Raw genomic sequence first — 25,160 nt, forward strand, 5'->3', positions numbered from 1 at the left:
CTCCCCCCGGCAGAGTCCGGCCGCCGGCGGGCCGGGCCGGGCCGGTTACCTGCTGGCCGAGGGGGATGAGCGCCGCCATCTTCCTCCCACTGATTCGGGCAGCGGCCGGGGCGGGGGGAAGGCGGGGCGAGCGGCGGCGGGAGGCCGCCCGGCCGCGCCTGGCACGGCGCGGCCCCGCTGGGCCTGGCCTGGGCGGGCGGGGGCCGGGGCCTGCTGGGCCGCCGCCGCCCGGGAGTTCGTCAGGGCAGCTCAGGAGACGCGTTTGACCCGGGAAGAAGGCGGCCGCGGCTTATCTGCCCCGGCAGCCGTTCCGCACCCCGACGAGGTGGGGCTGCTCCCGCTGTCCCGTCCTGCCGCAGCTCAGCCCCTGCTTCCCGCAGTCTCTCTGCTCGCAGACATGGCTCTCCTCCAGCTGCCTGAAGCGAAGCTAGCAGTGACCTACCTACGTTATGGACAAAGTAGGTCTAGGGAAGACTGCAGCTGCCTTGTGGAATATTCTTCCAGGTAACTGAGTCAAGGCACCGATCGACCTTTTAGCTGGATGACCTGCCTCCAACTTTCTCCTAGACAAACTTAGTTATTTTACTTCATTACACTAAACCTCACTGAATTAAGCTTCCTCTGGTCTATGATCAAATATTCAACATCAAATACAACAAAGTTAACAAATCCCTGACTGCAACATATAAATATTGAACAGCAGCCTGAACGAGGCTAGATCATTGTGGCCATGTAAAAGCTAAATCGACAGGAATGTGCTTAGGAAAAAAGGTAAAGGGCAACTGTGTACGTCAATGCCTTTCAAAGTTCTTCACCCCACAACACCCTTGGAAGTGTTTTACAGGGAACAGCACTTGGACAAGAAGTGAAAGAATTTGACCTCAGTCGCTCCCCAGGCTAGAAGCTGCGACTCACTGAAGTGCGGGCTTCCACAGACCCTCCTAGTCCCTATCGCCTTACCACACAAAACTCTGCTCAGCCAGCATTCAGATACCCTAGAGGTAAATGCAAAACCATTGGCTCTGGCTTCAGTTTTTGCTAAATGTATAGCATTAGTTCTTGGGGGGATGGGGAGGAAATGCAGAAGAGCAGAAGGACCTGAGAAGGGATGAAGGAAGTGACCGAACAAGTTACAAGACAGGTCAGACAAAAATAGGCACATTGTTCACCGTTTCAAATTCCTCCCCCCGGGCCCTTAGGAAAAAAAAAAATAATAATTTAAACCAGCTTCCAAGCACTGCATGTATGCATTTCAGATTTTTGAAGGGGAAAAAAATTGTCTGAATATTTAAACTTGTGAAAGGATAGACTACTGTCACTCAGGTCCCACACTGAGAAAGCAAGCTAGAACGTTCCATCAGCAGATCAGGCATGGCGGAACAGCCAAGCGCAGCCACGGTGCGTTCGCGGCAGCCGTACAGCTGCAGTAATCCCCGAAACTCTGACAGGTGCACAATTACCACAGCAGCTTAGCAAAGCTTATCTCCTCCTTAGTTTGAAGTATGTTGTGAAACATGCTTCACACATTTGACATGCTGAACCCTTTAATGAAATATCATAAAAAGCTTATTATGATATTTCCTCAACAAAAATGAGCACAAATTTTACATTTAATATTAAACCATGAAAGTGTAAAACAGTTCCAAAACCTAGTGCTTTATTACACGTGTTTTTAATACATTTTAGCAGCGTTAAGATACAGTTAATAAAAAATTTAACCTTTTCTATAGAGAATTTAACTATGTTACGGTATTTTTATTAAAAATAATGGAAACTGGTCACAAATTTAATGTTGAATTTTAAAAAAAATCTTGTTTTAATACAACTCCATTGGTGTAGATTTCAACAAGCTGTTAACAAAATATCAAAATCCTTAAGTGAAAAAATCCCTAAGTGAAAAAAAAAACCAAAAACCACCACCAAAGTGAACTTCTTTCAAATAACAATTAAAGCTCTTCCTTCTCAACAGTGTTCCTTACTGCTCTATCCTTTCCAGATGCTTTTTTTCTCTCTAGCTTTTTCTTAAACCGTTGCTCAAAGTATTTTTCTTCTGTAGCCCTTTCTCTCTCCTGCTCTTCCTCGGTCTGCTTTATGTTCATTTCCTTTTCAGGACCCTAATATTAAGATTTCATTTTTATGCACCAATAGCTTCTCAATCAGATTAGACAGGGGATTTTTAAAATGTGATAAGAAAGAACCAAAACAGACAGAAGAATTTCATGTTACCTTCGTTTCTCCCCACGTTTCATCTCCAAAGTCTTCTGCATAAACCTCATCATCTGTTACCAAGAAGTTGTCAAAAATTGTGCCAGCTCTCACCTTTGAAGGAATAGAGCAAAAAAACCGAGGATGCCTCTTTGTTTTCTTAAGAGTTTTAATCTCTTTTTTTTTTTTAACAATATGTTTGTGTCATATATTCAATATAGAGTAATCGTGTTAAGAACCCCATAGATTTTTGCAGAATTTGATGAAGAATTCTCTCTTTTTGGACAACTGTTTTCAAGAATCTAAAGGACTTGTTTCCACTTCAGGCATTTCCCTGCTCTTTAAGAAGTTTTAAGTCTCATCACTGGCTGGTCAAGAAACCCAAGACAGAGGAAGATCTCAGAGGCACCCCCGAGGGCAGTTTTCTCCTCATTAATCTTTGGGTAAGTCAGGAGTAACTGAGCTGCTTGAAGCCTCGGTTACGCACCTCAAGTCAGATGGAATCAGTCACACTTTACAATACTTACACAAATTAGATTAGGCCCCTCACTTACCTGTGGATGATTTTGATCCAAACAATAACTACAACAGAAGATCAGTGCGTCTTACAGATTTTTCAATGTGGTACATATATTTAAATAAGAGCAAGTTAAAGACATAGGTCCCTAAGATCCCAAAGCAATAATGTTTATATGCAAAGGGTAAACAGGTTGCTGTTTACTCAGTGAGAGAAAAGTTCTTTATTTTCCAGTAAAGGCATCTCACCTGCCAGATATCTAGTCCAATGATGCTAATATTTTCATAGCTGTAGATACTGAAGTCTGGCGAGTAATTTGGGTTGTCAATCTGTGGATGAGGCCAAACTCCTCTATAATTTGGGTTATCAATCTGCCTTGGTTTCCATTCCCCCTAGGATTAACCACATGCCCTGAATACAGTCAGGCAAAGAAAAGTTGCTTCAAGTGTTATCCATAACTAGGATTAAGAGATTATTTATACTCTGTATAGAGGATTCTTGACCATAGGGTAATGCCATCCTCCATTCACAGCATCATCCCAGTCTTCAGGTTTCTCAGCACTAGTGTCCATGATGTATTCCGGTTCATCCCAATCCTTGAAAAAGAGACAGGAAGATTAAGAAAGCAAAACTAGTGCAGAGTTCAACTCTATCAAATGCGTATTCAGCAAGAATGAAAATCCTCAATAATGCAGAATAAGGAGAGCCAGTTACCTCAGGCATGATGTCATTTGGATCATCAATTTGGATTCGATCATCCCAGTCAGGGGGTTTCCTCACTGTTGGATCTTTAATTTTCCTTGGTGGCAAAAAGTCTAAATCATCTTCTAAGTTGCCGGATGCAACCACTTCGTTATCAATTTTTACTTCGTAAGTCTGATCTGGCCTTATAATCAACGTATAGAGATGTGTATATCCGTCAACCTGGGTTTTAAAGAAAGCAAGTAAAATTTTGTAAGAACCTTAAATATAGCTTTTAGGAACTGCATCACACCAGAATTATAATGCTAATTTCTAATGGATTTTTCATAAGCAGTAGTAAGAAAAAATAATTCCCAAAGTCTCATAGAGGGGGAAAATAAAATTTATGACATTTTTCACATGTATTTTCCAGTCCTCCCATCTGAGTCTCTGAACAAAACTGAATGGTTGCAAGATAACACAGTCTATATCTGATTGGCAAGAGGAAGTGTCACAAGATTGAAAATATTATCAGATAAAGTAATTATTTTTGTTAATATCAAATACAAGTTATTTATATCCCAAATAGCTACAGCAAAGGCACATAAAAAGGCTTACTACATAGGTTAAAAGCAAAAATATTGAATATATAGCCAGGATCTTACATTTATATCACAAGAAAGCGCTCTCTCGCTAGGAAACGTGGAATTAAAGTTACGATTAAGAAACACAATGACATACATTTCTTAATAACATACAGCACCCTTGCAACCTTGTTTCATCGTGTAGCAGTATCAGGTATTAGGAATGCAATCATTAAATTGCAAACATATCATGAACTAAGAAATATCTTAAGTCCCAAAATTAACATGACTTTTAAAATATGATGAAGAGTAGAACTTCTCAAAGGTGTTACATGTTTGGAAGAGTTGTTTGGGGTTTTGTTTTGTTTTTTTTTCTTCCTAACATCCCTGTAACTTGTTTATTTTAAAGTTTATGTATCTTTGAAATGTGTATTTACCTTGCATCTGATCGGTTTCTTCATTGGATGGGGTTTATTCTTGTGATTTAAAATAACATGGACTTTCTTTGTCTCAGATCCACAAATATCTGGTCCTGCAAAGAGATTAGATGCTTTGTATCCTTAACTTCTTTCCAGAAGAATACAGATTGTTTACCTTTTCCTTCTAATACTGCTAGATCTCTCCCATTCCACGTATTTTGATGGATTCCATTTTTAATGGATGACATGGCTTCTACTCAAAATCTCTAGATCTACCTTAGAATTAGATTTTGTGTAGTCTGCTACCGAACTAAACCCAGAAAACTAACATAGAAAACAAAAATCCAGGCAAAATAAAAATTAGCTGTGGCACAAGCTGAGTAACTATATAATTACATTAGACACATAATGACAGATTTCACTTTGACATACAAATGTACAAGTTTCACTAAGTCACTGGAAACTACATACAAGTAGATAAGAGCAGATAATGGCCTACAGTATGTTGTTTCAGTTAAAGGTCTTAAAAAAATAAACCCTGCTGAACAACTACTTTTATTCTAAGCTCGCTCTAATAATTTTCAGCTATGTCCTTCAAATCAGCTCAGAATGTTTGCATAAATCTGTATTTTGTTAATACATATTTAGAGATCTCTCAAGCATGGAAGAGCTAACTCCTTACAGTCACAACATCCTCATTTTTTTGGGATGGACAGCCTTCCTTTATGATTTTTCCACCATTTCCACAACCATCTTTGAAGAATTGCACAACAGCTGTGACAGTATTTTAGTAACGAAGAAATAACTACAGACTCACCAAACATGATGTAATAAGGTGAATCTCCACTTAGGTTCTTCTGATCCAAGTTTGAGGAAAAAATCTTAACATATCCCCCCCCACAATCTATCTTCTGCTCATGTTTCACAGTATACTGAATGACCAGAGTCTTCCCTTTGTTACTAAATGGTTTGAATCGTGAGGAGATAGCATAAAATTTAGAATTTTCACTAGTTTGTAGACCTGTAAAGATATGAACAGAATATTCAAACTGACATTTTTCTCCATTTGCAAGGAAAAAATACCTTTATTGCCATGCACGGCAAATCCCCAACTCTTGAGATGGTTCCCATAGCGTGTTTTTAATTAACCCTACATACCTTTATCTCGCACTGGATCTCCATAAAACTTCCCAGCAGTGAGTTTAAACTTCCCAAGGTCTGGCTTGTGCTCAGAATTCACCCACCTCTTCTGCCAGTTGGCTGTCCCGCCAGGCCAGCACCAACACAAGAGTTGGGTCGTTAAGGGGGTACAGTGAGCGGGGCTCCCTCCCCACCAGCTCACACACTCACAGCCGTTACCGGCAGCCGCCCCACCGCCTCCTCTACCCCCCGGCCCTCGCCCAACCTCCGTCCAGAAACTGCTCCTGGAAGTACACCGCGGCCCAGGCACAGCCCCGCGCGGCCCCGAGCAGCAGGGCCAGCCTCAGCGCGACGACGGCCGGGGCTCTGCCACCGCGCCCTGTGGGCCCAGCCGCAGCCATGGCCGCCATGGCCGCCACCGCCCTCACACGGCAACGGACTCGCTCCCTCGCGCCTTCGGGGCCCCACCCTTCCCACGGCGGGCTCCGATTGGCTGTGCTTTCCTAACTTATTATGAAACGGAATCAGATTGGCTTAGCGCCCCGGAGGGCGGAGCTTGCTGCCACGTGCCCGCGCGGCGAAATGCATGCTGGGGCTTGTAGTCGGCGCTCACAGGAACCGGCGGTAGTATACCTTCTTGGGATTGGCTGGTTACGCCCAAGCATCGCCGGCGTGCGAGGGGGCTCTGCGCGGAGCCAATGAGGGGGCGGGATGTTAGGGAGTCGCGGTCTCCGGGATACGGCCCGGCGCCGACCGCTCTGGCACAGGCCTGGAGGAGCCGCCGCCGCCTCAGGGCGCTCCGTCCCGGATGGCTGCGATCGCGCGGGCGCAGAGGGCGCCCGCGGGCGGCGGGCAGGTGAGGCGCCAGCTCCCGTCCCGGCCGCCGCCCTGCCACAGCACCGGCCGCGCTCGGTCTGTACCTGGGCAGCCGCCTGTGGGGAGGGCCCGCACCGGGGAGTGGGAGGAGGCGGCCCGGCACAGGCTGTGACGAGGGCAGGGCCGTGGGGAGCGGGAGTGTCTGCCCAGTCCGGGGAGCTGGGAGCTGAACCGGGCCGCCTGCCTCCGCTTCTGAGGGCTTTCTGCATCCTCTTGTCGGCAGGGACCCAGCGGTGCTCCCCGTAGGAGAACCATCGCAGCCGGGCGCAGCGTCCGTCCTCGCCCCTGTAGTGGGCTCTCTGTGGTTGACGCGGAGTTGGAGAAAACTGGAAGAGCTCCGTTCTGCCAGAGCAGATTCCTAAAGGTGCGCAACGAAAACGTACATGGAAGCCAATGGTGCCAGACATCGGGAAGTGCGGTGCAGACAGTGAGCAGACAGGTAGCAAAGAACCCTCCGGGTAGCGCTTCCCACGCACGGTCGAGCTCGGCTCTGAGGAAGGTGGCGCAACTAGAAAGCAAAATCATGAATCGAAAAAAGCAGATGGAATTGCAAAACACTGACTTGGGCCAGAAGCCTCTGGATGAAGAGTCCTTCTCGTCTGCTTCCAGTCATGAACACAGTGCAAGGGGCAAGAAATATCTGAAGAGTTATGCTACTGCCAGTGGAAATATAACCCTCGGTAACGCCTGTTCTAAGGAAGAGGAAAGGATCCAAAGCCCTAAAAAGAATGCTACGGTTAAACAACACCTGGGTCTGGATAGTGATGAAGAGGAAATGAGAGAATTGATGGAGAGCTCTTCCGAGTTTTCCAGTGGAAATGAGAATCAGAGGGTTGTCGTAAGTGATTCTAAATGGGGTGGAAAGGTAAATACAGACTTCACTGGATTATGTATTTCTATTTACACTTTTACAAAATTGTTTTAAGTGGTAGGTCACTTTTTATTTAAATAACACCAGAAACGAAACTTTAATTTTGCATTTGTGGCTTGCTCGTGATATGATTTAACTTCAGTTCACGGACTTTAGTCCATCAGTTAAGTTAAATCATAAAATTTCTGGGTTTTACCCATTATAATTTGTTTTCCTTTTTAGTGATCTACACATAATAAATGAAGTAACACGTACATCTCTTTTTCATGTTCTTCAAAAGACAGAGACTCCAGTTTTGTCAGGAATGCCTCCTCCATCTCATAAGGAAATTTCACCGACAGAGGTATCTAAAACATCTTCTTGTCACAGCAAAGACTCAGAGAAGAATGGTTTTGGTAGAGTTAATTCACCACCACCTTCACCAGCCAGCAGAAACCTGTCAGTACGACACAATATGAGATCTCAATCGCTGGCTTCTTCCATGAAAGACAATACTGTAAAGATTACTCTGCCTCGAACAGGCAACACGAAGCAAAGCCAAATATCACTTGAAAGTGACAGAAGTGAAATAAAATCGTTAGATGAATTGTTTTCAAAAGCAGCTGATGCAGAAGATTCAACCAGCAGCAGCTCAAATGGTAAGTGGTCTAAAATACTGTCTCAGTAGATTTGGCATGAATTGTACTAATAATCTACTGATAAATTTACTAATAAACATGGGTGAATACTCACTTTGAAAGGATTCAGTAGTGTAATTTTACATAAGGCTTTATCAAAGGAATTCTGTCAATCTGTTTCTTTTTTTCTAGTGTAATGTATTGGTATTTTTCTTGGCTTTTGATTTAATGGGTTCAGTTCAGTGCTGCTTCCCTGGGTGACACTTAGTTATGACGTCACAACAATTACAACATTTAGAATAGTTTTCATGTGTCAGTGGGATCCTAACGGGTGAGATACTAACGGGTCTGAGCGAGAACAAGTGCAAATGAGGGGCATTGAGAATCTCTCGAACTCAGGTTAGCAGATCCACCGACAGGCAAAGGAGGAAGCTTTAGAAGGAGCTGCTGCTAAGTGAGAGGTTTAGAGTGATTGACTGCTATTACTTTTTAGTATTACACTTTGAACTAGGAATGTAGTACTGACTTATTTTTCCCCACTTTTCTCGCTTAAGGGAGCACGTACTGTAATTTTCATGCAAATTCTCATGACAGTTTGTCATTTGGTTGCAGACTTCAGACTGAACATTCTGAGCCTTGATGATTTGGCACCAGATATCACCAGCGAGGCAGCAGAACTAAAGCCAAAAGTAAGTAGAAATTCCCTACTAGCACGTATTTCTATTCTGCCTTTGTTTGGTAGAGGATGGATATTCTAAAAGAAATACTTCCATTCTGCTCAGAGGTGATCTGAGGTGGGCATGTCTCACTAGCTGTAAGGGTCAGGATTTTACAGTCTGCTGAAACCTGACCGAAATCTTTTTTTAGTGTCTGTATTTCCTTACTAAACGTAACAGCACTGCAGGGTTTGCAAGGTGACACAGAAGCGCCAAGTTTTTCTTTCCTAATAAAGTAGTAGCTAACTCTCAGTGATATCCAGCAGAACAGATGAAGAATAATGGAGGCATACCCTAGGCTGTGTTTTGTTGATTCTCCTAACATACAGCTGTTTTGTTTTACAGGGGACAGACACTCAAATTCCTCAGGAATCAAACAGAAATCCAAAAAAGGATATGTTCCTCGTGGAAAATGACCAAGCTTCTCTTAAAATGACAAGTAGAGTAACTGGTGTGAATGACGTTTCTGAAGGGGATATTGAAAAAACTCTGACTGAAGCTGAAATCTCTGAGCATTTAAATAGCGTTTCTGCAGATTTCCCTAGACACAAACAAGATTATCTTGATCATGATGAGAGAACTGTTAATTCAGAATATTCTGATGACTTTGAAAGGTCTCTGTCTGCAACAGACAGGGAATCTATATTGAAAATGTCAAAGGAACATTCTGAGAGCTGCACGTATTCTGGAAAACGCCCATCTTCAGCATCATCACCTTTATTTACCAGAGAGCGGCATGACCAGGTACGCAGAGTAACTGTCAAAGAAACTGCGGTTCAGACAGTGGATCCTCCATTCACCTATTGCTGGTCAAAGAGTAAGTTCACGAGATACTGCCCTATTCAGGCAATTTTTACATTTTTATATTTTGTACGCTAGCCTAGTTGGCCTTGATAGAGTTCTTAGTTTCAGTACCAGCTTCCCCTAGCTGACATTAAATTAAAAACTTTCTAAAGCCCAACACTCTGATCTGCTATCTGTAGAAAAGATTGGGATTGGACAACAGAGTAAGAACTTGGAACTGGGTTTTGCTAAAAAAATAACCCCTGACAGGAACTAGTGTTAGCGACAGAGCTTGCAATAGCCCGAGTAATATTCTCACATGGAATTCAACATTTTAATTGTATCTTCACTATTGTAAACAATACTATTGGATTGTTACTAAAGTGATCACCCATCGGAGTTCTTTTTTGCATTGTATTTATTTCTTGGGAAAGCGCTATGGCCCCATGTACAAAAGACAGCCGTGACCTTTAACTGTTTCTGAGGGGTAGCTCCTTTCCTACCTCTCTTTACTTCAAGGAAAAAGTGGTAAGAGCTGCTTCTTGCCACGCTCAAGGAGGAGAAAAGAGAAACTCGCATGTACTTAGAAAGAGTAGCTTCCCTCAAATACAAAAGCCTTTATTTTTACTCTGTCTGGGGTTAGAAAAGATGCCTTCCGCCATGGCGTGTGTCATGAACGTAAGAGTAAAGAAACTGTGGAGGTCGTCAAACTATTTTACCATTTTTTTGGTTGACAGAACTCCCTGTTAGGCTCTACAGTGGTTCTACGGCAACTGATGTCCCAAGAGACTGACGAAGATGAACAGAGTCCTAGTGCTAAACCTTTCCACCCTCCAAACCCAGTAACTCTAATTTTATCCTGTACACAGCAAATGCCTCTGCAGTACTTGACCCACCTGTAGGGAACAGCTACATTGATCCAGTACCTATTGCCAGTCACGTCATCAGCATGGATGCAGTAGAAGGTACTGAAAAACATGTTCCTTACTATTCTGTTTTACTGTATTTTACGCATCTAACCCCTGCTTGGATCGTTCAGCCCTTACTCTCCGACTGCAATGTACCACTCAAGTATATACTCTCCGTTTCTTGCAGCCCTGACAGCGTACAGCCCGTCAGCTCTTGTTCTAAACGCCATGGTGAAACAGCACTTGATGTTGACTCAGCAGTTTGTAGAGAACATTCACCACCTTCACTTCTCCCTTGTGGAGTCCTTAGAGAATGAGAAGTTCCACTACCACACCCTGGAAGAGACTAAGGAGGTATGTACGACGGACTAGGCAGCAGCCTGGACAGAGCAACTGTATATTCCTTTCCAAACACTTCTAGTATTTGCAGCCAACAGATTTTCTTTGCGTATTTGTCATTAATCAGATAAAGTTTGTATCATTGAATAAATTACTTCATAGAATAAGAATACTATAATGCTTGCACCCATATTAATAACGAGTCGGGAGTTTATGCAGTAAAAAAAGACTAAAGTCTTACTGGAGGCCATAGCTTTGAAGGAAGCAGCTTCCTGCTGTAGCATTTAGCTGTCCTCAAACGAGCAAGGATCTTCCTAATGCTCCAACAAAAGTATCAGCTTCTGGTGCTAGCATAGACAAGTGCAGGTATCTTGACATGGAGATTTATTATTGATTAAATACCGGAAAGTATTTATCTACATAATAAAGAAATTTGTTGTTAACTTTTTTTTGCAGTACATCAAGAATCACAAATCCCCACCCCTAACAATGGAGCAAGCACGTGAAGAAGTTCGGAAAGCACAGGAGGAAAAACGGCTTTGACTGTTGGAAGTCAAATTTAATTTACAAGCTGGAATGTCGAGCTGGATCAAGAAACCCTTCCAAAGTGCACAGATAAAAAGTTACAAACTATGTACTGGAAGGATCTGTACTAACTGCGATGTATTTTATCAGACATAATTTATTTTCCTGTATCTGAATTTGTTACTAATGTACGTGATACAGGGACAGGCAGGAACCTTCAGCCAGCCATGTCAGCATTCAGCAAAAAGAAAACCAAGACAACCCTTCTCTCTAAAGGGAGCGTGGGAAGTCACGACAGTGTGCACGCTTACCATGCAGATCGTGTGATCTGTGATCAGGGTAGAAGGGAAAGCCTGTACTACAGCACCCGAGGAACGTGATCACAGTGGAACAATACCATATCCTGACTTTAGTGCCGCGTTCAAATGGTGCGTATATACAGTTAGCCTTGCCAGATTACTGCAAAACCAAACACGTGCAAATTAAGATAAATTCAATGCAAGGGAGGCTTACAGCCAACGTACTAGAATCCGTTTACTCTGAAATACGAGCCTCCATTTTCTTTTTATTAAAAAAAAAGTGTTTATTGGAAGGCAAAACAATAAAATTCACAAGTTGATAACATACAGGTGTTGTATGCCGATTCACAGACAGTTACAGTTCCACAACTACAGTAGATCTAGAACAAACTGATATTTCACCATATTAACTGAATGGTTTTAAGAGGGTTTCTGCTATACAAACAAATGACTCTGGAAGAGGCTACCACCACGCAGACCTCTGGCGTGGAAGTGCAGCGTAAGGGCCTAACATCTTTAGCTGGTGGTCTCTGGAAACAGTTACAAAAGGTTTTTTTTTCTTCTCTCATGTAGATTAAAGGAAGTTTCCAAGAACGTTTTATTGTTAGAAACTTGCAGAGCAGAGAAAATGGATTCTCTTCTATTCAACTAATTAGCTTTTATTAAAGGGTATATACAAAAATATAAAAAGCTTAAAGAATGTCTTCCGTTACAAAGCATTGAACATCCCTCAGAGCGCTTGAAAAGCTAGAACAGTGAACCCTCGTGTTCTGACCAGAGTTGGGACTGCAGCAGCTGGTGTGTAGGGGCGTTAAGTTGTGTGGTAGGTTCTAACAAGCTTGCACAGTGCTCATAGGTCACCTGTACTGGAACTAGATGCTTCATTCCCCATTTAGACATTAGGATACACTGCTCAGCATCAGTCTGACTTGATCCCAAGGCAGCACCCCTCCACTTCAAATAGAATTAACCTTTTGAGAGAAATAAACATACATTATGGAACTAGAGAACACATAACCATATCAGATAACGTCTGTATTCCACAGGAATGAATGAATCACAATCCTGCACCGGGGACAGCTTGACTGGGGTTTAATTCAAGTATAAAATGGGTAACTAACTAAAAAATTTTGCAAAATAAATGGAAATTCTTAAACTTGCTAGACATGTCATAGTTACGACTGGCCTTTTTTAAACACTAAACGACAAGTGTTGAAGTACATGTCATAGCTTTCCATTTTTCACCATAGTTTTAAAAGTAAATCATTTGTCACTTCCTCCAGACTTTAATCCGGATTTATACAAGTTTAATGTTTTGTAGAAGATGCAAGACATCTTTCTTCAGAGAGTCTTATTCGGGTGGTGGAGGGTCTTGCGTTTCACGCTTCACTGAAACAATAGGGAAAAGAGTTCTTACACATTCTGCAGTTACCTAAGCTGTCTGAAATGTTTCATGGAATGAGGGCTCTATTAATAAGGAATTTTTCCTTTTGGGCTTTACTTGAACCCATTTTATTACACAAATTACTGCAGCCATAGGCAGAAGTGACTTTTCATTTTGCATGCCAATTTTTTTTCCTTTTAGTCATTGGCAAGTTCTACGTAACACAGACTCTCTGCAAAAATCCACCGTTTGGGTAACTCGTCATCTCTTAAGGAGCACCTCCACTTTGTCTCAACCCTTCCTGCACTACAGTGAATTTATTATCAGTCCTGGCTTTGGCAGAACGCAGCGCTAATTGTAGGAAACTCGGGGTTAGGCAGGGCCAAACACTAAGCGTGGTCTAACTTCATTCCAACCACAAAGACCTTCCTGCTCTGGCAACCACCCCTCCTGTGGCACGGCTCCCTCCGCTACCTCGGGGATTGCTCCTGTTTGTTGAGGGGTAACATTCAGGGACGCAGGCTCTTGGTACCGCAGCCAGGAAGTGGCTTACACCGAACAGGCTAATGACTGAATGGGTCAGAAATCAGAACACAACACAGCTCCTAAAAAGGCACAGGTGCCGGCTTAACCAGAGTATTACTTACCTGTTTTATTGCATCCATTATATTAGAAAGAATTAAGAGTCACTACACTCTTTTGATTTGGGTTTACAGCCGTAAATAGGACAAAATCGCTATCAGGTCTGCACAGTTTTTTAAATTCCTTAGAAACATTCACTTACATTCATCTCTGGCCTTCATGCGTGCGATAAACGAGTAACTTTTATTTCTTCGGTAGTTTTCGTAAGGGTCATCTAATGCAACTCCCACTCCTTTATACTGATCCCATTTGTCTCGGATATCCCCTCCTTTAATTGGATCCTGAATGCCTTGTTCCTTGGCTCCCAATCCACCAGATCCACTCCATCCTGCAGAAAGGACACAACATCGCAATCCCGTAACTATTTTTTTATTACTCGAATTCTGAAGACAGACAAACATAGACCTTTTGGAAACAACCAAAGAAAGTGTCAGTTTGATACAGCAGGATGGTAACAGCCAGCCTGAAACAACATACGAACTGTCCCCTTTCTTTCAAGAGCGTTTAATACGCAGAGATTCTGGGAGCTGACCAACGTCAGCACTATCCCTGAAAACCTTGAGGAGGGCAAGGGGAAAGCCAGCGCAAGCCCCATCTGCCCAGTCAACCCTGCTGATCTGCCCCGGAGGGAGATGAAATACCTTGGGGAGGGAAGTTCTGTTGGATGCCAAACTCACATCCCTGTCTTCCATATCCTTCCCAGAAAGGCAACTACCACCGCTGCTCCATGTTATACACTTACATCTCGGAATATCCCTACACTGCCCTTGGAATACCAAGGGACAATTACTTATGAACATGCATTAATTAATTGTATCCAAGAGCTGGGTGCCTGATTTTGTTTCCCGGCTGTGTAAGATTCCAGAACAGCATCTTACCCATTTTCACTAGCATTTGATGGCCTTTATTTTCTTCTCCAAGTCTTGATTCCGGTATAGGAGGCCCAGAACTGGAGCCCAAACCAGCAGAAGAACTACGGAAATAAAAACAACAAATTAAGAACAAGTGATACACTGCCGACACAAAGCAAGGTCATTCACGTTCTGTTAAACATTAACACCCAATATAATCCCATCCACTCTACTAAGCTATTTTCTCATAAAGCTGTTAGATTATGGAGTTATAAAGGTGCCAGAAACACCCTAACTGCTTCTCAGTACAAGGGAAATCAAACATTACGGTCTTCTAACACAGACAGTACTCGGAGGATTCCTCCTGCTTCCTAGGCAGGCATACAAGGCCTTCACAGTTGCATAGCATTTTGTTATAACAAAAAGCCACCACAAGGGAGTAACGTTCTCTCTATAAGCACATAGAGCGGATAAACCGTTTCTAAATCTGCTTTCCATCTTCTTTTCTACTATTTCTTGACATGCTTATTATACCCAGCTTAGGAGAAAAGCGCCCTTCTCGGTACTTTTCCAAACAACCCAGGTTAAAACAAAAGCTTACGGAGGAGTGGGGCTGCGAGACCGGGACCGGCGCCGCCTTCCTGGAGAGTAAGATTTCGATCTGGATCGTGACCGCGATCGCGAGCGGCTGTGAGAAGAGCGGGACCTGCTCCGGCTTCTGGAAAGGGAGAGCACACGAGATCAGATGCACAAGGGAGCAGAGCAACATCCAGGCTTCCTCATTCAGCCCTGAGGGTTGGTTTTGTCCCACGCCCCCGGTTCCCACGATTCAGCCCACTGCACTCTACCTGGACTGAGAGCGGGAATAGGATCGTGATCGAGAGCAAGAGCGAGATCGTGACCTCGAATAGGAGCCAGATGATTTTGAAGATCGCGAATTGGACCGGGAGGATGAGCGACCTCGGCTTTTAGACCGACTGCGAGACCGAGAAGGCCCACTGCACAGATAAAAGCAGAGAAACCCCAGTGAAACTCCTGGGAGAAGCACGAGAAATGCAAATATACTTCTGATCAAATTCAGATTACACACAAGCACTGTATTGCTGCAGACAATCCAGTGAAAACTTGAGTGTGGTAAAAACTATTTCCTGCAGATTAGACAGAAATCCCAGCGAGCTGAAACTCAATTATTCCATCAGCATGTTGCTGAACAGACCTTCCCTCTGCATGTAGCCCAAGGGATTCCTAGCACCTTCCAAACGAACAGCATGCATCACAAGGCAGCAGACAGGATCTCTCACCTATTTCTCTTCTCCTGACCTTTCCTCCGCCTCGCTCTCATTTTAGCTCTGAAGAATTCATACAGTCCATTCTGCTCCCAGCCTTCACTGCAATAAATCAACCACACATAGGACCAACATCTGTAAAATTCTACTTTGACCAATAGAGACATTCAGGATTTCTGCTAGATTTTGCAGGGAACAAAGGGCCTGGGCAAAAAGGTCTCACAAATCTCAGGGTAAGAGCAAACAGCGTGTGCAGTTTAAAATACAGCAAGAGCACTCATTTCAACATTAGAAGAACCAAGACACAGGCGAAGGAAGAGAGAGGCACTTCGTGGTTTGAGACAGCTTCTTAGGGCATTTTCCTTACCATATTGTTAGCTATACCTACTCTTACCTGTTTCTAGGCCTGTCATGAGATGGTGGACTATAAAATGCCTCCACCGCAGCCAGTAGTCTCTCACTGGGGGGCATTGGGGGTGGAAGACGTATATCTTTAGGATCTAAAGGTTTATACTCATGATCTTCAAGCTGCCGGAAACAAAACAAATTACATTCGTGTCATGTGTCATGGGGTGGCTACCTGAAGAGATAAATATAGATTTAACTGTGTAGGGACCTCACATTTCACTATTGGATAAAAAACAGTCCAGAAATAAGGATTCTGCAGATGACCCAATGCTTTCTTGTGCTATCACTACCATTTTGAGTTCTATGAGAAAAGCCATCACTACACAGGTTGCAGCATTAACTGGATCGCCAGGCAGATAAAACGCAGATCTCATCTATCCACCTTTGTGGTAACAGTGGCTGGATGGAAGCCTGGCAAAAGCTGGTGTATGCTGAGAGTAACACAAAGTTAGAGATGGAAGAGACCTATTTGTTCACCTCAAACACCAAATGCATAAATGTATATATCCCCAAAGATGCCGATACAGATACACTTCCTGTCCTCTATCATTCTTTGTAGATATAACATTAGTGTGGCAAAACATCTTTGCAAGAAAGAACTCTGAATACCAAAAACTAGTAGACAGTGGCCACATCAGAACTGCAAGGTCCCTCTGGCCATCTGAAAATCACTGAGGATTATCTATTTTCTAAAAACGGCAGTAAGATTTTCAAGAGTAAATTAGTCTTTCACATATATGAGCTCAACCAGCTTCCGCTGGCACACAACACTTGAAAATGTTACCATTTTCACCACCTTCTCCCCCCGCTCCTGTCCTTGTATACCCTACAACAACTTTGGCTCATAGTTGCTGGATGGAAGGATTTGAAATGATAAATGTCCATGTTAAACTGTCCCTAATATTGATCATGGGACTTTGATCTTTTAATCCTACTCGTCAGGGCCTGTTGCAAGCACTTACTTTTACAAGTGGAGCCATCAGTCCAGCAGGAAGATCAAAGTAGGGAACATTTGGCACCAGACTAGGATCATCATGGTTCATGTGAGGGGGGCCTTGTCGCCGCATGTGAGGAGGCTGCCCGTTAAATCCATGCGGGGGAGGCCCGAAATCAGGGTGCTGGGGCCCTCCCCAGGGAGGATGCTCGCTGATTCCAGGATGAGGCAATCTGTGACCAGGGTGATGATGAGGAGGTCCAATTTCTGCAGGGCGGGAGGGTTAAAACATTTTATTTAGCTATAGAGAAAGGAAGGCAATCAGAAATGTACTTCAATTAGTAAAAAACTAAAAAACCATCTTGGCACCCAGAGCCTTGCAGATCCAGAAGAGCAACAGAACTAGAGGCTGGCTACAGGTCCACATTCATGAGTATCTTGCAGTGCATCTCCCTGCCTGGCCATAGCCACCGCTCTCAAGACAACAGGATACTTTAACCCTAAGCCACTGCTTACTTTGGGACATACTGTGGTCAAAAAGTACCACAAGAAAGACATGCTCAAGAACAAAAGGTTTCAGATGCAGCAGGGCAGCTGCTGGTGGGATCTGTTTCTGAAGCCTAAATACACAATCACGGCTTAGCATGGACCTGTAATTAGTTCTGTCTCTACGCCAAGTCAACGTATATAAAGAAATAAATATGGCAGGAATTAACTCACATGAGTAGGTGACAAGAAAATACTTTGTTTAAAGAGGCGTTTCGAGAAGAGGTAGAGATAATATCCTGTTAAAATAGAGAAGTGAATGACATCCATCCAATCACTGATGGACGAGCCCTTTGCCATGAACGCCAGGATACCCTGCTGAACTCATTGCACTATATAGAGAAAAATGCAAGACTGAAAATCAACATCTTCTGCAGCAGGACCAACAGTTTTTCCAGGAAAAGCCATTATAGCCACTGCCCAATCTTCAGCCAGTACTGTTTGACTCATCTTCATCAGAACCTGAACACAGCCTGCGTTGTCGTTGCTTCACCACTTTCCTAATTTTAGCCATCTGTTTTAGCAGATCCCCTCCTCCAACAACTTTACATGAAACAACAGATGTTTTGGATCACCACTACAATCCAAAACAGAGCATCTTTTCTGAACTTAAACCTTAATTCCCCCAGGACAAGAAAAGCTGTTCTCCCTACTCACTACCAGAACTCTTAATAAAAAAAAAAAAAAGAAGAAAAAAAAAAGCAACAATCTCTACTGAAGAAGTTAATCACAATCCTAAATATATAAGCTCTAATTAATTGGTTTTCAATGATTTGCGGACTTGGGGAATTGAGAGTCTTTAAGCTTAAAATACCAACTCCTACATAGCAACATAATTGCTCTTTTAAGTGGCTTCTCATACAGAACCACAGTGATCTTTAGACTTTACATTGATAAGGATCATTCCACAATAATCATAACTTCTGCACGTGAAATAGAAACTACATCGGGGCAGAACTATACCAGACTACATGAGGGAGCCTGCAGCCAAATCCGAGCCACAAAGGCCAGGCAAGCAGTGCACTGACTGTGCTCTCAGACATCCCCATGTTCCGGCAAGAGAGCAAACCAAGCAAGAAGGGAGAAGTGGAGGTAAGCATCATTTCACCAGACACTACCAAGCCACACAACATTAGGGCAGATAATTAGAGAGCTTTTCAGTAAAAATAAGAAAAGAAGGGCATGGATGAATGTATGCACAAGAACAAATGCTTCCAGCTTGGCTTCCTCTAACTTCCTCCATCTACAGAGGGCACACAGCTCAAGAGCCCTCATTTATGGCCTGATGTGCAGGAGATCAAATTTACAAGCAAATGCTGCTTCTCACCTTTGAGCTTACTATTTTTAAAGTGAAATAGTCACAAAAGGGGTGCCTGTGGAGATGCTGACTTGAGTTTTGTTTACAATTTCTGGTTATCTGCATCCGTTGGGGAAGGAAGACTCAAAAAAAGTAAGGAAGCATCCAACTCGGCATGTATTTCCTACTGAGTTGTTAGCAGTAGCTTCCCAAACCCCCAAACTCAACACTTCTCAGGAAAACCACAACAGTTTACCAGAATAAGCTGTCACCCCAAAGCACTAAATAACTTTGTAATGGCAATCAGCATCGCAACATAAGAAAACCTGGCCTGGTACACACTTTACCTTGAGGAAAATCCCCCTGGGGGTAATCAAAACGATGAGGATAAGGAGGCCTTTCAAAGGGATGGCGAGGTGGAAAATCATCCTGCATGAAGCGAGGTGGAAAGCGGTTGAAATTATGCGGATGCGGGGGCTGGTTGAATTGGGGATGTTGCTGATGTGGAGGAAATGGGCCTCTGAAGTGAGGTGGCCGCTGCATTCGAAATGGAGGTTCCCTTTGACCCCCACCCCATGGAGGTTGTTCATGCTGGTTGTTCCACGGTGCTTCAAACTGGTTGTTCCAAGAAGGATCGGGCTGGTTGTTCCAAGGTGTCTCTCGCTGATTGTTCCAGCCTTGATCTCTCTGTTCGTTCCACATTCCTTCATGGTTGTTATTCCACGGAGGACAATGAGGTGGTCCCTAGTGGTGAAGAAAAGAAGCCTGGTCATTAGGCTACAAAAACAAAGAACACAATAAAAACAATCTACCTTTTTTAAGCAAATATAGTCTTGCAGGCAACACGCACAAACAAAAGAACTTTCTGAATACAAGGTCTGGACAACTGCAGCTTCAGAGAAATGCCAGGAAAAGACCAAACTGTTACTGAACCAAACAGCTCTGTACTCAAGACAGTACTTCTTGTTCTGCCTTTTCATAGGGGAAGCGTGATGGTTAACAAACTGAAATACAATTTATACTTTGCCTTTAACTGGGCTCAGAAGGAGAAAGCTTGGCATCTGGATTTATAACTTTCACAGCTTTTCACCACACTGCCGTAACCAAGATGGTCATTCAGAACCTCCACCTCCCTCTACATCTTCTTTCAGAACTATGTTTCTTACCTGTTGTTGACCCCATGGTGCAACAGGGTGAGGTTGGTCAAACCAAGGTGGTTTATTTGGAGGAATCTGGTCATGAGATCCAGGGCCACGCGGTCCACCAGAGGCAGGATCCTGCACTCCAGACCCTGTTGTGTCATACTCTGTAGAACCAGCTAGAGGTAGCTGAGATTTACCATCATCTGAAACAAATTGGAGACTATTGTAAGCATCCAGGCCACACATAATCAAGAAAACACCAGCACTACTACAACAGGCTCCCTCTGAATTTTGTTGGATGCGTAAACATTCTGCAGAAATCTACTACTGGGAGAGAAGATTTCTGATCTCAGTTTAACATTCATATCTTTGGTTCTTTTTATATTCCAGCATCAGACCATGCCAGCTGCAAGCCTCCAAACAGTTTCAGGCTTTTGCCTGAACCAAACCAGCACAGAACAGTACCTCACTACTAAAAAAAGAGCACAAAAAAAATCTCACAATGTTGCCACCCACTGGTTTCTGCACCGGTCCCCAGAACAGGTTAGTACCTGCTTGTGTAACTGGAGCAGATGGTGGAGCCGAGGCTGGTGCCGCTGTGGGGGCTTGAGGTGGGGGGGTGGATTTCACCTCGTTCTCTAGTGGTGGTATTTGTATTTGTTGCTGCTGCTGCTGTGTTAAACTGTTTACAAACTCTTCATGTTGAGTTTTCAGGTTCTGTATCTGCTGTTGGAAGGCTACTTGCACAGGCTGTACTACTGTCGCATATTCAGTGATCAAATTTGCCTGAGATAAATTAAGAAGAACAAGTTAACGCCGTACCTAAAGCAGTTATCCTATCTGCTTATTCAGAATCTCCCATATTGCTCTCCACCCCCTCCCAAGAAATGCCTGAGACCGCAGGATAACCTGGTGGCAGAAGAACCTAGTCACACTGTGAAGCTCTGTGAAGATTTCCAAAATATTCTCTGCAGGCTAGAATCCACTGTCTGTACTAATGCCTAGCTTTCAAATACAGCTAAAATCAACAGCATTCATTATTAATGCTAAAAATGAATAGTTCCTGCTGCCACAACAAGTTTTTATGCTTACAATTTACAATTTGTAAAGTGTATACAATTTAAAGCTATGGTTTTTCTAGTTTCCTTTTTACCAAACATTCATTTCCATAGAAAGAGAACACACCGTCAAGTATGTGCATGACTGTAGCAGTTACAAATGCAAATAGACTTTCCGGGATCATAGCAGCAGCCGGATTATTGAACGTTTGAAATAACAAGGTTATGTTTTACATTATTTTTGTAATCCCTTGTAAACAGCTTCAGGGGGTGGGGGTGTGGAATTAATATTTACCTTTCAAAAAAGGAAAACATTTCCTAAATTTGTTTTCAAAATATTTACATAAATAAAAAACCTGTTACTTTTCTTTTGTGGCTAACCTGGTACTGGCCAAGTCCAAGAGCCGGGCTCTGTAACTGCTGAATAATTGACTCATCAAAGTACCCATTTTTCTCCCATAGTTGAAGAAGCTGCATAAATTCAAGAGTGAAAGGTTTTTAGAAATTATGAACAATTAAAAAAAAAAAAAAAAAAGAGGCACAGCATTTTTACATCTCTAGCTTTGTCAAAAGACCTAGGATTTCGGCACTTGTCTTTGAACCACCAAAGATTCAGATGCATTCATCGTTACAATAACTTTTAAATAAAGCCTAGGTTCTTTTAAGTTCTAGTTTAAACATGAATTAAAGCACATCCTGTAATAGACTTTATGAAGACAATCACACTAGAAAAATCTTAGCGGTCCTCTTCCATCCTCATATTTGTGAATTTGCCTGGCACTAACATAACAAAGCAAAGCATGCAGTTAAACCAAAACCAGATACTCACTCTGGCAATTTTCTGTTGCTTATCCTCCTCCACGGCTAGAAAACTGGTACAATAAATAGGCACAACCACCTTCTGTAAAGCAGCCAGAAGATCTCGTGCTTGCTTCCGCTGGCTTCAAAAAAGGAACGGGAAGAGAAGAGTTACTGCCTTGGTCTGTAACACTAAGAGCATTGTAATAGTCAATTCATCCCAACTTCTGCTAGACTGAAAGTAGTGGATTCATAAAATAGAGAGTTCCCTCCTTTACATTTTTACTGTAAAGTCTCTTCTGGAGGAAAAAACCAAAAATGGTAAAAGCTGAATTTGATTATTAAAGCACGAGATCTTTGTGCCAGCTATGGACATCTTAAGACAGCTGCTAAAAGTAACCAACACATTGAAAATAAAAAGTGACTAGTCAAACTAACAATGTATCTAGCAGAGAGACTTCACCAAATTAATCAAAACATCAAACTGAAAGCCACAGTTCAATTCTTACCAGTGATGCAATACATCATTGATTAAGTAGATTAGATGTAACCGAAGCTCAAAGTGAGCTCCTTCTGCCGTTATGCGATTTCGCAGGTGCCCAGCCATCAGCTCACAGTGTGCAGGAGACTTTGCATTACTAAACATCCAGTTCTTGCCAGCCTTAGAAAAGCAAATTTAAAATATTTTAAGTTAGTGTAATGTGTTCACATCACATGGACTTCCTAGAACTCTGAAATAATTGCAAGAAGGGAAGTTTTCAAGTAACAACTATCATCTTACCTACCATACCACAATAAAGCTGCCGTTTACTATACAGACAATCTCAAAATTCAAATTATACTTAATCCACACCACCACCAAATAACCGTTCAGATTTAGATCACTTACTGAGATTGCATCTTTCGTACAAGTGTCAATTATTGGCTGCAACAAGTTGTCAAATTCGTTCATATCTAACTGGGTTTCCTCCAAAACTTTCTGCATTTGTTGCTCAATTGCAAGGGCTACTGCTGATGTGACTTGTTCCTGAAAAAAAGAAAAAAAAAAAAAAAAGAATTCTATTACATCCAGCGTTCTTTTGAAGTACTGAGCTGCTGTAACCCTGTGCTCTTAACCATAAGTAGCTATCTCAAAGACCAAGACCTTTTACAAGCAATGTGACCACATACAAATGTTTCAGTTATTTGTTTTTGAGATTAAAAGACTCTTCTCATTTTTCAGGAAAAGTCCAGTTCATTTCCACCTCTAAAATCTCTCCTTCATGAAAAAAAAAAAATTGCAGGAAGCTCCTAAATGTATAGAACGTAATCTAGGCGTACTGCTTTCCTCCAGGAACTCTTCGGTTTGGTTCCCAGTAGCTTTAACAGCAAAACATCACCTGCAAAAACCAAGTAGTTCAAAGCACACGGTTCCCCTCCACCCCTAATCAGAATCCGCCTTAGAATACTACAAGCTGGAATGCCTTGCAGTTCCCAACAACCTGCAGCATTAAAGATTAAAGCAGTCACAGTTTATTCCAGACTGCAAACCAACAAGGTTTTTCATATAGTAAACAAGCTGTTTTAATCAAAGATCAATCTTGCTAGCACATCAGATACATCTGTTCTAAGAAGATGACGGCAGCTGCCACAGAACAAAAATAAGCACAGTAATACTCCCTCTCCTCACCAACACGCGATGCCGCTGCCCCTAGTCAGAAGGAAACCTTCCTCTCCCCCTTCACTCCCAGTTTTTACAGCCACTGGCAGTCTAGGATAAACCAGCTGAGTGGTTCTCTTAAACCAACCTGTCTCATAGCAAGGAGATGCTGCTCCTGCTGCTGCAGGTTCCACTGACTCTGCTGGATAAGTTCCTCCACGGAGGGAGTGCCCTGAGGAGCTGGGATAGGTGCAGCTGGCGGGAGAGACGGTTGTGGCAGTGGCTGGATCTGTGCGGTAGCCTCGATATCTTGACTTTGCTTGCACAACACTATCGGACAAAGTAAACTTTTAAAGTAAGCCTCAAAGAAATCTACCACCACCAGCCCACACGTGAAAACCATGCTGGTTCCAAAACAGACCCTCACTCTTTACGTCATTGCTAAACACAAAATGCAAGTTGTGCAGTCGAGGGCGGATGGTGCAAAAGAGGAGCGTCAGCAACTCCTTGCGCACTTCGGGAGGAACGACTCCAGCGCAAGACCAGCCCCCGGAGCTGCTGCACTGGCCCACCCTGTTCTTGAGGGCCCTCCAGGTGTTGAACTCCGTCTCACCGCACTGCCGGTACCTGCCGGTGCCTGCCGTGCAGCCCAGCCTACCTCCAAACCCGCAAACCGGGGGGGGGGGCGTGAAGAGCCGCGGGCGGGGCTCAGCCAACTACCTGGAGCTTAGAGGACAGGAAGAGGCTGCAAACCAGTGCTGGCGGGTCAGAGCGAGGCCAGGAGGGAGAAAAGTGGCTCCGCCAGCCGGGGCCGAGCGGAGGCCAGGAACCAGTGGCCGCGGGGGAGGGGAGCAGAGCCCGCCGCGGCCCTGTGCCGGCCCCGAGCCGCCGGCCCTGCACAAGCCGCGGGCCCCACTCACGCTGCTGCTGCTCCAGGGCCAGCTTGTACTTGTAGTAGCCGTAAAAGTCGCCCCCGAAGAGGAAGGAGAATTTGGGGTTCTCCTTCTGCTTCTCCATCGTCATCTTCTCGAACTCGGGCCCGTTCCGCGCCACGAACTGCGCCAGCTTGTCGATGACATTCCGTAGCTCCTGGTCTGTGGGGAGACAGCGCCGTCAGCCCCCGCCGGCCCGGCCCCGCCACGCCCCGCTCTCCCCCGCGTCCTCCCCCGCCTCCCACCCCCGCCCGGGCCGCGCTCACCGTCGGGCGGCAGCGGCATCTCCATGGCTGCGGGACAACGGGGCGCCGCCGCCACCACCGCCGCCGCTAGGCCGCACCGGCCGGAAGTGCCGCAAGACGCCAGGCGGCACGCGCAGCCGCGCTTTACGGCCCCGTCGCTATGGAGACGGCGCGCGGCGCAGGGCACGTGCGGCCCTTTTCCTTCAGCCTCCCGCGCGCAGCGGGCGGGACGAGGCGTCGTGAGGGGAGAGCGGGCCGGGCCGCGGCAGGGCCCGGCGGGAGCGGGGAGCGGGCCTGGCGGAGCCCGGGGAGGGCCTGCGGGCGGCAGGGGCCAGCCCCGAGCCCGGGGGTAGGCCCAGGCCCAGGCCGGGCTGTGTAAGGGCCCGTGGGTCCGACCTCAGGCTGCTCTGTCAGCGTGGCAGGAGCCATCCCGACTCATAACTCGCCCTTCCCCAGCGCCGCACCGCTGGCGTAGCTGAGGCTTGCACAGACATCGCCTTCGCCAGCCTCTGAAGGAG

At 44.4% G+C, this 25,160-nt stretch overlaps 4 protein-coding genes and 1 long non-coding RNA gene across 14 annotated transcripts in view; 2 read left to right on the forward strand and 3 right to left on the reverse strand.

Annotated features, from left to right (window-relative positions):
• EPS15L1 (epidermal growth factor receptor pathway substrate 15 like 1) overlaps nucleotides 1-196 on the reverse strand; it is a 46,967-nt gene extending 46,771 nt beyond the window's left edge. For all 6 annotated transcript variants that reach the window (XM_072845132.1, XM_072845131.1, XM_072845130.1 and 3 more), the window contains exon 1: nucleotides 50-196. In XM_072845132.1, coding sequence (XP_072701233.1) covers nucleotides 50-79 — 30 coding nt within the window. In that variant the 5' untranslated portion in view covers nucleotides 80-196. The remainder of the gene's footprint in view (nucleotides 1-49) is intronic.
• Nucleotides 197-338: 142 nt separating this feature from the next.
• Nucleotides 339-2,648, forward strand: LOC140643425 (uncharacterized). Its single transcript, XR_012039574.1, has 3 exons — nucleotides 339-504; nucleotides 835-1,001; nucleotides 2,532-2,648. It is a non-coding gene; the product is annotated as an uncharacterized lncRNA (long non-coding RNA).
• CALR3 (calreticulin 3) lies at nucleotides 1,801-5,995 on the reverse strand. 2 transcript variants are annotated; one of them, XM_072845137.1, is made up of 9 exons: nucleotides 5,812-5,995; nucleotides 5,565-5,666; nucleotides 5,224-5,427; nucleotides 4,425-4,519; nucleotides 3,437-3,646; nucleotides 3,205-3,318; nucleotides 2,971-3,114; nucleotides 2,227-2,319; nucleotides 1,801-2,114 (listed from the first exon to the last, which is right to left on the reverse strand). In XM_072845137.1, the coding sequence occupies exons 1-9, from the start codon at nucleotides 5,954-5,956 to the stop codon at nucleotides 1,947-1,949; spliced, it is 1,275 nt and encodes a 424-aa protein (XP_072701238.1). In that variant the 5' UTR covers nucleotides 5,957-5,995; the 3' UTR covers nucleotides 1,801-1,946. The 2 variants fall into 2 exon arrangements, with proteins under 2 accessions (XP_072701238.1, XP_072701239.1); XM_072845138.1 differs by lacking the exon at nucleotides 2,971-3,114 and having other exon boundaries at nucleotides 1,802-2,114.
• A 270-nt stretch (nucleotides 5,996-6,265) lies between these two features.
• C24H19orf44 (chromosome 24 C19orf44 homolog) lies at nucleotides 6,266-11,604 on the forward strand. 2 transcript variants are annotated; one of them, XM_072845339.1, is made up of 8 exons: nucleotides 6,266-6,402; nucleotides 6,646-7,287; nucleotides 7,574-7,931; nucleotides 8,523-8,599; nucleotides 8,972-9,443; nucleotides 10,279-10,374; nucleotides 10,505-10,671; nucleotides 11,113-11,604. In XM_072845339.1, exons 1-8 carry the CDS (start codon nucleotides 6,355-6,357, stop codon nucleotides 11,197-11,199), a joined length of 1,947 nt encoding a protein of 648 aa, XP_072701440.1. In that variant the 5' UTR covers nucleotides 6,266-6,354; the 3' UTR covers nucleotides 11,200-11,604. The 2 variants fall into 2 exon arrangements, with proteins under 2 accessions (XP_072701440.1, XP_072701441.1); XM_072845340.1 differs by lacking the exons at nucleotides 10,505-10,671; nucleotides 11,113-11,604 and having other exon boundaries at nucleotides 10,147-10,279.
• A 706-nt stretch (nucleotides 11,605-12,310) lies between these two features.
• On the reverse strand, nucleotides 12,311-24,804 carry CHERP (calcium homeostasis endoplasmic reticulum protein). 3 transcript variants are annotated; one of them, XM_072845337.1, is made up of 18 exons: nucleotides 24,664-24,804; nucleotides 24,386-24,559; nucleotides 23,614-23,795; nucleotides 22,716-22,853; nucleotides 22,336-22,487; nucleotides 21,858-21,969; nucleotides 21,410-21,499; nucleotides 20,522-20,756; nucleotides 19,995-20,173; nucleotides 19,176-19,572; nucleotides 17,014-17,252; nucleotides 16,038-16,171; nucleotides 15,659-15,745; nucleotides 15,206-15,355; nucleotides 14,959-15,075; nucleotides 14,385-14,479; nucleotides 13,649-13,834; nucleotides 12,311-12,451 (listed from the first exon to the last, which is right to left on the reverse strand). In XM_072845337.1, exons 1-18 carry the CDS (start codon nucleotides 24,686-24,688, stop codon nucleotides 12,447-12,449), a joined length of 2,697 nt encoding a protein of 898 aa, XP_072701438.1. In that variant the 5' UTR covers nucleotides 24,689-24,804; the 3' UTR covers nucleotides 12,311-12,446. The 3 variants fall into 3 exon arrangements, with proteins under 3 accessions (XP_072701438.1, XP_072701437.1, XP_072701439.1); XM_072845336.1 differs by lacking the exon at nucleotides 12,311-12,451 and having other exon boundaries at nucleotides 13,641-13,834; XM_072845338.1 differs by lacking the exons at nucleotides 12,311-12,451; nucleotides 24,386-24,559; nucleotides 24,664-24,804 and adding an exon at nucleotides 24,186-24,363 and having other exon boundaries at nucleotides 13,641-13,834.
• Between the last annotated feature and the right edge of the window lie 356 nt (nucleotides 24,805-25,160).

This window comes from Ciconia boyciana, chromosome 24, assembly GCF_034638445.1.
Source record: "Ciconia boyciana chromosome 24, ASM3463844v1, whole genome shotgun sequence".
Taxonomy (NCBI): Eukaryota; Metazoa; Chordata; class Aves; order Ciconiiformes; family Ciconiidae; genus Ciconia; species Ciconia boyciana.

Coding starts and splice junctions, on each gene's coding strand:
- CALR3 (XM_072845137.1), bottom strand. CDS start 5,956: ATGGCGGCCATGGCTGCGGCTGGGCCCACAGGGCGCGGTGGCAGAGCC. Junction 4,520..5,223: donor ACCTTATTACATCATGTTTG/GTGAGTCTGTAG, acceptor ATCTCTTTGCAG/GACCAGATATTTGTGGATCT. Junction 2,320..2,970: donor TTGGACTAGATATCTGGCAG/GTGAGATGCCTT, acceptor ATTCCTTCAAAG/GTGAGAGCTGGCACAATTTT.
- C24H19orf44 (XM_072845339.1), top strand. CDS start 6,355: ATGGCTGCGATCGCGCGGGCGCAGAGGGCGCCCGCGGGCGGCGGGCAG. Junction 7,932..8,522: donor AACCAGCAGCAGCTCAAATG/GTAAGTGGTCTA, acceptor ATTTGGTTGCAG/ACTTCAGACTGAACATTCTG. Junction 8,600..8,971: donor CAGCAGAACTAAAGCCAAAA/GTAAGTAGAAAT, acceptor TTTGTTTTACAG/GGGACAGACACTCAAATTCC.
- CHERP (XM_072845336.1), bottom strand. CDS start 24,688: ATGGAGATGCCGCTGCCGCCCGACG. Junction 20,174..20,521: donor TGCTCCAGTTACACAAGCAG/GTACTAACCTGT, acceptor AATTTGTTTCAG/ATGATGGTAAATCTCAGCTA. Junction 19,573..19,994: donor CACCATGGGGTCAACAACAG/GTAAGAAACATA, acceptor CTTCACCACTAG/GGACCACCTCATTGTCCTCC.